The following is an 11,346-nucleotide window of genomic DNA, read 5'->3' on the forward strand; positions in this document are numbered from 1 at the left end:
CGCCACCATCCTCCTGCTCTCCCATTGGTTCCTGATGCTAGTCGCGGCCATGAGATCCTTCTCTCCTATTGGCCAGCGTCCCTCCCATCATGCATCTATATACGTGGTGGCGTGCCTCGGCCATTCGGTACCAGCATTGTTACAGCACGCACGCGGTATTCATTTCGGGATCGTCAACTGTTTCTGAATCTACTAGTCAGAGTTGACATTGTGATGGTGTTTGTGTCATGTGTATTTAAAAAAAATTTCTCATATCTTTTCACAGAAAATGGAAAAAGAGGAGCACCTCTTGAGTGACGACATATATGATATGATTGACCAAGATCTCTCTCGTGGGATAAGTGACCAAGATCTCTCACATGGGATAAGTGATCAAGGTCTCTCTCTATGGGATAACTGGAAACTTTGCAAGGTTGGTAGAATCTCCACTTCCTGCTGAACAGAGGGTGTTACCAATCATTTACAACATGCATACCAGTATAATCAAGGCACTTCAGTTTATGTTGAAGGTCAGCAGCCGAACATTCAGTACCCAAATCAGTTGCAGAGAAAGCATTTGGTTGAACAGGGTTTAATGGACACCAGGGCCAACAGAGTCATGAGGTGCAACAATTAGTAGATAATTATCAAGACGGGCAGCCGTTAATGAACACTACGCGTTATAGAAAAAAAAGACACCCCGAAAAGGCTCACACAGGTCGTATGCTTGCGCAGTTCGATGACATTTTGCCTGAGTCGTTTCAGGAACATTGTGAAAAGTAGGCAGAAGCAATCTTCCTTGGATCGTTATTTTTTAAAGAGGCCTTTAGCATTAGCAGGAGTAAGCAAAAAGGAAGAACCAAGTGATAAAAAACAGAAAGTTGTAAGCAAAAAGGAAGAACCAAGTGACAAAAAACAGAAAGTTGAAAGTGGTGATGAAGTTGAAATTCTGTCAGGCAGAAATTAAGGATGTTCTAGCCGCTTTTCATAAAGTGCACTCGTTTGTCCTCCTCCTCCTCTGCCGCCACTTTTGGAGATAGCCTCACTCGAAAGGTAAGCTTCCACATTTTACGTACAGTATTTCTTGTATACCATGTACACTAATAATACCTTTATTTACATTGTTATTTTGCATTTTGTTATTAATTTAGGTATTGAATGGTCCAAATTGTTGTAGTATTTCATTGATTATAGGTCAATTTAGCTTTATAATGAAATTTACTGGGGTGTTTTTGGAGGGCTTGGAAGGGTTAAGCATTTTACATGTAAAATGTGGTCCAAGATACGAAAACCTCATGATACGAAGGGCGCCTCAGAACGGATTAATTTCGTATCTCGAGGTACTACGTACTATACTTGGAAGTAGAGCTGGCAGGGTGGGCAACAGGCAATGTCTTCCGTTATACATCTACAATTCGGGGTGAACAATGAACAATTGCAAACCTACGAATACGAAATATATTTAGAAGACAAACTCAGATGTCTGAAGAAATCATTCCGCATTATCGCAGCGGCAGGTACGATGCAGCGGGAGACTAGGCTATAGACTTCTGTTACCATGCGGTAAACAGAAAGATGACAGCGCGTCTAGTGAGATATCTCTGTCTGAAAATTCTCGCAATGTCAAAGGCGATGCAGTAGAGATGGTCATTCACGTATGCGAGAATTCCAGCCAACCAGAGACCTAAGTCTGTGACTGCCGGGCAGAGATTCGGTTCGGTAGTCAATCATCGCAGAGGAGAGAGACAATATCCGACAGTGCTATCTCAGAGAGCCAGCTGGTACTGGGCTGCGGCAGGCAGCCCATACACCACTAGCTCTCGCTCACTCGTCATCCTGTGTTGCCAGGCAATCCATTCAAAGAAGGAATACGTTCTGCTAGAAACATAGAGCGCAAAAAAATACACTTGAGCATTTGCATTTAATCGAAACAGATTTCGGTGAATGCAAACGCTGAGGTGTTGTTGTTGTAACATTACCATAAGTACAGTGGTCCCCCCGTATTCGCGGGGGATGCGTACCAGACCCCCCCGTGAATAGTTAGAACCCGCGAATGTTTGGAACCCCTATAAAAACACTAAAAACAGCATACAGTGGTACCTCGACATACGAAAGGCTCAACTTACGAAAAACTCGCGATATGAAAGCAAATACGAAAAATTTTACAGCTCTACATACGAAAAGTTTTCTAGATATGAAAGGTTGTTGCTGTAAAGTCCCGAGATTCGCCTGGACCACCGAGAACAATTTTAAAACTCCCGCGCCGCCAGCTGAGTAAACTCGCCACCATCCTCCCGCTCTCCCATTGGTTCCTGATGCTAGTCACCCCATAAGATCCTGCTCTCCTATTGGTCAGCATCTACCCCTTGTGCTTTAAGTATTCTATTGGTAAAAGGATGCTGTAAATTGAAAAACTTATTCATGCAACACATCTAATAAAAAAAAAACATTAGGTAAAGATAGAATAAAGAATAGAAATGAATGGTTATGATACTGTTTGGTAGTTTCAGTAGTTGAAGAGAGATAATGGAAATATATGGCTTACTGTGTAAAGGGATTGCTTGGCGATCATTCGATACTCGTAAGTGCTGGATGTAAACAGAAGTTTGGAAGCTTTTTTGTTTTGTTTTGTTTATTATAGTTAATGGTTACTTAATAATTATTTGAAATGAGTACATGCAATACATTTAATAAAAAAATTGTGAATTAGATATTATATAAAATAAATAAGACTGCCAACAAATACGTATTTTTTATAGAATTCTTCTTCTGTTTTAATATTACGTTACGTATATGTTTCATTACAGCTGTCAGTAACTCGGTATCTCCATTAGGTAAAGATAGAATAAAGAATAGAAATGAATGGTTATTATACTGTTTGGTAGTTCCATTAGTTGAAGAGAGATACTAATGAAAATTTATGGCTTACTGTGTCCTAGGAAAAATGATTGCTTGGCGTTCGTTCGGTACTTGTAAGACGGTAAGAGCTGAATCTAAACAATCGATTGGAAGGTTTTTTTGTTTGTTTGTTTGTGTATTATAGTTAATGATTAATTAATAATTATTTTAAATGAGTACATACTGATTATTTATACATTTTATTGGCATATTCTAAGCTTTTAGCTTCTTGGGTTTAGATGAAAGAATCATAGACTAGGCTACAGTAGCAACCGCTAACATAGGCTAGGCTTATTGCTAAGGGACATATATGCTAAAGTCTTAATATATGCAGTAAAAATGGGGTTGAACATTACATGCAGTTGAATATTACTCAAGTATGTACAGTATTTTGCCTTTTTGGAGTCATATTTCTTCCGTCGGATCGGCGTTGTAACCCTAGAACATGTGTTTTAGGCCTGGAAATATAATTTACTGAGGTGTTTTTGGAGGGCTTGGAACGGATTAGCCATTTTACACGTAAAAATTGTGGGTCAAGATACAAAAACCTCATGATACGAAGGGCACCTCGGAACGGATTAATTTCGTATCTCGAGGTACTACTGTATTTTGTTAGTTAAAACTCAAGGAAAACCACTAAAAATGATATTGTTAAGATACAATAAAGTTTTGTACATACTTACCTGGCAGATATATGCTTAGCTATAGACTCCGTTGTCCCGACAGAATTTCAAAACTCGCGGCACACGCGACAGGTAGGTCAGGTGATCTACTATTCCCGCCGCTGGGTGGCGGGATTCGGAACCATTCCCGTTTTCTAATCAGATTTTCTCTTCCACATGTCTCCTGAGGGGAGGCTGGGCGGGCAATTAATGGTATATATCTGCCAGGTAAGTATGTACAAAACTTTATTGTATCTTAACAATATCATTTTTGTACATGCAACTTACCTGGCAGATATATACTTAGCTGATTGGCACCCTTGGTGGAGGACAAGAGACAGCTAACTACAAAATTAAAACAGGAAACAACATATGTTGTAGGATATACCATCCTTGGTTCTTACCTGATTGGGCAGAAGACTTCATGATTATTGTCTATGAGTCTGCATGCCTCAAGAGCTTCAGCAAGTTAGGGACCTATAACTGATAGCCCTTCTGGATCATGTCAATGGGGGCTAGCCCGCTTACGCGACAGAGCCTTATATGGATTGCGTCAATGGGGGCTGACCCACTTACATGACAGAGCCTTGACCTGTATCATATCAATGGGGACTAGCCCTCTTACATGACAGAGCTTTAGGTTTTTAATTACAAAAAACAAGGAGCACTAAAGCCAATCCCGACCACCTGACCATCCTAACATTGTTAGAGCTAGGATATGAAAGGGGTTCTTCCTATACCCTCTTTCAATCGACCATAAAAACAAACACCAAAAAAAGCTAAATTACAAATAATTAAGCTATACTAAGTAGGATTAACCTCAGCTCCTTTTCCCAGCACTGAATCCACGGATACGTAAGCTCGGAGTGAGAAGCACTTCTCATATGTAACCCTCACGTCTCTTAAATAATGAGCAGCGAAGACAGAGTTACACCTCCAGTATGTGGACTCTATAAGAGCCTGGAGAGACCAAGTTTTGTGAAAAGCCATTGAGGTTGCTATGGCTCTCACCTCATGTGCCTTCACTCTGAGGAGCTTAAAGTGCTCGTCACCACAGGAGAGATGAGCCTCCTTAATTACGTCTTTAATGAAGAACGCCAGTGCGTTCTTCGAAATGGGTCTCTTTGGGTCCTTGACCGAGCACCAGAGGCTTTCTTTTGTACCTCCTAGTTGAGTCTTCTTTTGCAAGTAAAACTTGAGGGTTCTGACCGGACACAAAGTCCTCTCCAGTTCTTTCCCTGTAATTGAAGAAAGCCCTTTTACTTCAAAGCTTCTTGGCCACGGCTTGGAAGGGTTTTCATTCTTCGCTAAGAGTGGCTTGAATGAGCAAATAGCTGAGTTCTTCTTAAAGCCAACCCTGCCTTCCAAAGCTTGTAGCTCACTTGTCCTTTTTGCTGTTGCTAGAGCGAACAGGAACAACGACTTTCTCGCCAAGTCTCTAAAGGAAGCTGTATGAGAAGATACGAACTTTTCAGTCATGAGGTATTTAAGGACCACATCCAAGTTCAAACTAGGGTTCCTATTGGTCTGGGTTTTCGAGGTCTTGAAAGACCTAATAAGATCATGCAGATCTTTGTTGTTTGAAACATCCAGGCCTCTATGCCTGAAAACAGAGGCCAGCATACTTCTATAACCTTTATTCGTTGATACAGCCAGCTTACATTTTTTCCTTAAGTAAAGGAGAAAATCAGCGATGTCCGTTACAGAGGTACTGGAAGAGGATACTTTCTGAGCCTTGCTCCATCTTCTAAACACCTCCCACTTCGACTGGTACACGCGTAATGTGGATGATCTCCTGGCTCTTGCGATAGCTTTAGCAGCCTCATGTGAAAATCCCCTCGCTCTAACGAGTCCTTCGACAGTCTGAAGGCAGTCAGACTTAGAGCGGGGAGGTTCTTGTGAAATCTGTCGAAGTGGGGCTGTCTGAGAAGATCGCTCCTTAGTGGGAGCGACCTGGGAAGATCCACTATCCACTCCATCCTAACCTCTGTAACCCCAGTCTAGGGCCCCCCCCCACCCCTCCACGCCCCCCCCCCTCCCCACCCTGCCCCCCTCCCCCCCCACTCCCACCGCCACCCACCCCTCCTCTTAGGGCCCCCCCCCCCCCCCCCCCTGGGCCCAGAAGGGAGCAATTAGCGTCAGCTTCGCTCCTTCTGAGGAAGCAAACTTTCTTATTACCTCCCCTACTAGCTTGAAAGGGGGAAAAGCGTACCCGTCTACGCCCACACAGTCCAGCAGGAGGCTGTCTATGGCTATTGCTCTTGGGTCTGCAATCGGGGAGCAATAATTCTCCAGTCTCTTATTCCAATTGGTTGCAAACAGGTCTATATTTGGTCTTCCCCATAATTCCCACAGCTGCTCGCAAACTTGTGGATGGAGGGTCCACTCTGGGGGAGGACTTGGTTTTTTCTGCTCAGAAGATCTGCACAGACGTTTCTTTTGCCCTGCACAAATCTGGTGAGGAGAGAGATTTTCCTCTCCTGCGCCCAGAGCAGCAATTCCTTCGCTGTCTCGTAAAGGGAGAAGGAATGTGTTCCTCCCTGCTTCCTGATATAAGCTAGGGCTGTCGTATTGTCTGAGTTGATCTGAATGACAGATCCTGAGATCTGCCTCTCGAATTGAATGAGTGCCAAATGAATGGCTTTCAACTCTTTCTTGTTTATGTGCCAGGACACCTGTTCTCCCCTCCAGGTGCCTGACACTTCTTTCGTGCCCAGCGTTGCTCCCCATCCTGACTCCGACGCGTCTGCAAACAACGCTAGGAGAGGGCTCTGTAAGTGAAGAGATTCAATCCCTCGCGGAACAATGTTCTTTCTCTAGAAAGGCTGCAACCTTCGCTAAGCAGCGTTCTCTTCTTTCCTGGGATGGAGACGCTAGAAAACCCCGAGAATCCATCTAAATCCCCAGATAGACAATGCTTTGCTGGGGAACCAGTTGGGACTTCTCGGGGTTGACTAAAAGTCCCAGAGACTTCGTCAACTTTAGAGTGAGAGAAAGGTCCTCCAGACATTGAACCTTTGATTTGGCCCGTATGAGCCAATCGTCTAAGTACATGGAGATCCTTATCCCTTCTAAATGCAGCCAATGCGCTACATTCTTCAGGAGGCCCGTGAAGACTTGAGGGGCCGTCGAAAGTCCGAAGCACAGCGCTCGAAATTGGAAAACTCTTCTCTGAAACACGAATCTTAGATATTTCCTTGAGGCCGGATGAATTGGCACATGGAAATATGCATCTTGAAGGTCCAGGGACACCATCCAGTCCCCTGGACGAAGTGCAGAAAGAACAGAGGAAGTAGTTTCCATCGAGAACTTCTTCTTTATCACGAAGAAGTTCAGTGCGCTTACATCCAGTACCGGCCTCCACCCTCCCGAGGTTTTTGGCACTAGAAAAAGCCGATTGTAGAAACCTGGGGAATGGAGCTCTTGCACCGGTTCTATGGCTTCTTTCCTTAGCATTTGCTCTACTGCTTGCAGAAGAGCTTAGCTCCACACAGGATCTTTGTACCTTGCCGCTAACTCCCTTGGAGTTGTTGTCAAGGAAGGTTTTTCCCTGAAGGGGATCAAGTATCCTCTCTCGAGAATCAAGAGGGACCAGCTGTCCGCCCCTCTCTGCGCCCAGACTTTGGCAAAGTTCAACAGTCTGGCGCCTACCGTTGTCTGGAGGACTTCCTTTTCACTTTGGCTTCCCGAAAGGTCTTCTGGAAGGTCTTCCTCTTTGATCGGGCCTCCGACCTCTGAGAGAAACTCTCGACGAGGAGGCTCCCCGAAAGGGCTGCTGAAAGGGAACCCTTTCTTTCTTGGCCACGGGAACCACAGGTCTAAACCTCTTAGCAGATTGAGTCAGGAGATCCGGCGTGGCTTTTTCTGCTAAAGATCTAGCAATATCCTTGACTGTGTCCTGGGGAAAAAGGTGGCTCGAAAGAGGTGAGTACAACAAGGAGGCCCTTTGTAGAGGCGATACCGACTTCGGCAGGAAGGAGCTGTAGACAGACCTCTTTTTCAGAATCCCGGAACCAAAGAGGGAAGCAATCTCCACAGAGCCGTCTATCACGGCTCTATCAAGGCAGGCCAAGATGCTCGACAGCTCCTCCATACTGACGAAGTCAGGGTCCTGCGCTCTCTTAGCTAGAGCTCCCAGGGACCAGTCATAAAGTTAAACACTTCTAGGGTCCAGAAAAGGCCCTTGAGAAGATGGTCTAGCTCGCACATCCCCCAAGTTGCCTTTGCTGAAAGGAGAGAGCGCCTCCTGGACGAATCCACAAGAGAGGCATAGTCTGTGTCTGCCGATGAGGGAAGCCCTAAGCCCATCGGCTCCTTGGTGTCGTACCATCTTCCTGGTTTACCTGTCAGCTTGGAAGGTGGGCAGGAAAACACTGTCTTGCCCGCTTCTCTCCTGGATTGAAGTCATTCCCCAAACCCCTTGAACGCCTTCTTCATGCAAAGGGTAGGGCGGATCTTCACAAAAGAGGAGGATTTAGGAGACCTGGTGCTTGAAAGCAAAGATCCTGGTGAGGGAGGATCAGCTGGATGAAGAATGTCTCCAAACTCCTTGAGTAAAAGCGAAGAAAGCCTCTTATAATCTGACACCACTGCGTCCACTGGCAAATCATCATCAGAAACCTCCTTGAACACTCCCGCTGTGGAAGAGCGCTTTGAAGGGGAGGGGTTCTGAGAAGGAAAAGGACTCCTGTCATGTGAAGGTGTGCGCCTGTCATGAGTCATATGCCTGCTGCTACTAGTTGCAGGGGGGCTCTTAAAAGGAGACGAGATACTGCAAGGCTCCTGTCGTTAGAGAGGAGAGGGGCTTTTATCCGCTGGAGAACTCCTCACGGGAGAGGGGGTCCTGCTGGGTTCCTGGTGCCTGGGAGGCTCCTGGCGCCTGATGGGATCCTGGCGCTTGACGGGATCCTGGCGCTTGATGGGATCCTGGCGCCTGCTAGGCTCCTGGCGCCTAAGGTAATCCTGGCACTTGCTAGGCTCCTGGCACCTGAAGGGATCCTGGCGTCTGCTAGGTTCCTGGCGCTCAACTGAAGAGTAGGTCATGGGTGAATCCTGATCCTTGAGAGGACCTAGTGCTTGGCGCCTCCTAGGAGAGCGGCTACTGCTGGGATACTGGCGCCTGACAGGAGAGGGGTTGGAATCTTTGCGCCTGTGCGCAGAGGTGCTCCTGTTAGGCTCATGGTGCCTGCTCTGGGGAGAGCGTCTGGCAGGAGGAGAAGAGTGCCTATCGGGCGAAGGTGAGCGCCTACCAGGCGAATTGGGCCTGCTAGAAGGGGCTCTCCGGTCTGGAGAAGAGCGCCTGGACGAATCCGAGAGTTCCCTCTTAGACGGAGAGGAGCGCTTGCTAGAAGAGGGAAGCCTCTTAGAGCTCTTCACTGGAAGAGAGACGTCCTTTCTTCGTGAATAATCCTTAGAGAAGGAGCCTACAAGGAAGGACAACTGTTCTTGTAGGCTTATGAGGAATAGCTTCGTAGGATCTTGTGGAGAGGGTGCAGGTAGTCTAGCCTTCTTACTGCCTGAAGGCAAATCCTCGGGGAAGCGCTCCGGGCTTGAATCGAAGGCGTCTCCTCTAGGCGAATTCCAGGCTCTCTTCAAGGGGCGCGACTCCGTGGCCGAACTCCAGCCACGCTTAGGAGAAGACGAATCAGACGCCGAAAAAACACTCTCTTAGGATGCCTTTACTGTGGCTATCCAAGGTAGCCTGGGACACTTCGTCAGGATCTACTGAAGGGACGCCTGACCGTCGGGGATGCTCTACATTCTCCTTGCGGCTGTCGACATTCCTCCTCCCCAGTTCCTGGGAGTTTGAAAGAGGTCTAGGCATAGGAGCAATGTGGAGCCAGTCAGATGCCCCTTCCACTGCACTGGGAACACTGCACATGTCACTGTCACTTACCTTTCGATTCCATTGCCCGCAGCTGAGCCTGTAGCTTCCTGATGGAGGACTTCATAGTCTCCATCTCTGAAGACGAATCCTTAGATTCAATACAAGGAGAAGGGGCTGAGGTTAAAGGTGAAACATTAGAAACTACAATGTTAGCCTCTACTTCAGGTTCAAAAGAGCAAGACCTACTTGAGCTCCTTGCGGAAGCCTTTCTAGCTCTATCTTTCTCTAATTTTCTAATGTAAGAAGTTAAATTCTTCCACTCTTGCTCTGTCAGGCTCTCACATTCCACACAAGTGTTATTAAAGGAACATTCAGACCCTCTACACTTCATACATACCGTATGAGGGTCTACCGAAGCTTTCGGTAGCCTAACCTTGCAATCCTCTCTTACACACACTCTAAACAAAGGTGTAGCGTTAACGTCATACATCGTGAAAGAAAAATCCTATCCAAAATCCAAAACTGTCTACAAAAAGCGTATGCCAAGCCAGAGAAAACAATACGTCACCAAAGGTCAATCCAATACTAATCCTCGGCAAACGAGAAGAAATTCGAGCAGGAGGAACCAACAACAGATGCTGCCGGCCCGGCGACAGAGAAAATCTGATTAGAAAACGGGAATGGTTCCGAATCCCGCCACCCAGCGGCGGGAATAGTAGATCACCTGACCTACCTGTCGCATGTGCCGCGAGTTTTGAAATTCTGTCGGGACGACTAGAGTCTATAGCTAAGTATATATCTGCCGGGTAAGTTGCATGTACAAAAGTTCTTTTTCGGAGGGTGGCCAGCCGTCGGCGAGTTGGCCAGTCCATGCGGTTGTTTACCCTATTTGAGGAATAACCAGCAAATGAAAATTTGCAAAGGGTGGGTAGTTCGCAGATCCGGGGACAGATCCCAATTCCAGAACCATTACCCCAAATAACAAAATGCATAGAATAAAAGTTGTCCAGAATTCCAAGATATACCCGAAAAGTCACTTATCCGACCAATTTACACCAAAATAGCATCCGCCGATATTTCCCGTGAACCGTAAATTTTTCTAAGTACCCACTTGATGTGAAGGCTAACACAGCGGTCGTAGCTCCCGTAGTTCTTGAGTTGGCCGTGGACAGGCGCTGTACGTCGGCCCGCCCCCAACGAGGGAATTTTAAATCAAACCAATCCTGTATCAGGTTGACCCAGGTCATCCCCAAGGGACATGGATTAACTTCCTTCCAACCAATAGAAACGTGTCCCATGAATATGAATCAGACAATCATACCTGCAGTCACAAAATTTGCCCTTTCCGTTCTCCACCACCGTCATGGATAGAACGCACGCAGTATTATTTCCCAAAAGTGTTACAGCAGACGAGTTCGATAAAATGACAATTTGTCGAAAATTGCATTTTTCCTAACTATACAAACCTGAGGTCCTTTACCAATAGGAAGTAGTTAGAGGCAGCTGGAACGGTCGTAAGCTTCGAACAAGGGGAGAACGGTAGTTAACTGCTTGTCCGACGCGCGACTGGGAGGTAAACAAATCACTTTTGCTTTTGGCCCATGCAAAATACGCAGAGTGAGGGGTGGAATGAGGAGGGACTATATGTAAAGGACCTCAGGTTTGTATAGTTGGGAAAAATGCAATTTTCGACAAATTGTCATTTGTTCCGATACATAATACAAACCATCGGTCCTTTAACAATAGGAAGACTCACTTCTTGGTGGGAGGAATCTGAGTCTTTTGATGAACAGATTGGTGTTCGTCCATCCCTGGAATGCCTCCCTGGTCGTAAGAGCGAGGGAGGGATCCAAGCCTCTGTCCGATTGATCAGGGTGTGCACCGCACGATCAATGGTCAGACCTCTGGGCCGAGTACTAAGAGAGAGGCAAGCGTATCTCTTCATACCAGCAAGCAAGAACTTGTTCCTGTTTGCAAGAG

The 11,346-nt window shown here is 46.2% G+C and overlaps 1 protein-coding gene across 1 annotated transcript; it reads right to left on the reverse strand.

The window, feature by feature from the left end:
* Nucleotides 1-8,327: 8,327 nt before the first annotated feature.
* Nucleotides 8,328-9,499, reverse strand: LOC135218107 (serine/arginine repetitive matrix protein 1-like). The gene is made up of 2 exons (XM_064254252.1): nt 9,436-9,499; nt 8,328-8,962 (listed from the first exon to the last, which is right to left on the reverse strand). The coding sequence occupies exons 1-2, from the start codon at nt 9,497-9,499 to the stop codon at nt 8,328-8,330; spliced, it is 699 nt and encodes a 232-aa protein (XP_064110322.1).
* Nucleotides 9,500-11,346: the final 1,847 nt, after the last annotated feature.

This window comes from Macrobrachium nipponense, chromosome 9 (assembly GCF_015104395.2).
Source record: "Macrobrachium nipponense isolate FS-2020 chromosome 9, ASM1510439v2, whole genome shotgun sequence".
NCBI classification, from domain to species: domain Eukaryota; kingdom Metazoa; phylum Arthropoda; class Malacostraca; order Decapoda; family Palaemonidae; genus Macrobrachium; species Macrobrachium nipponense.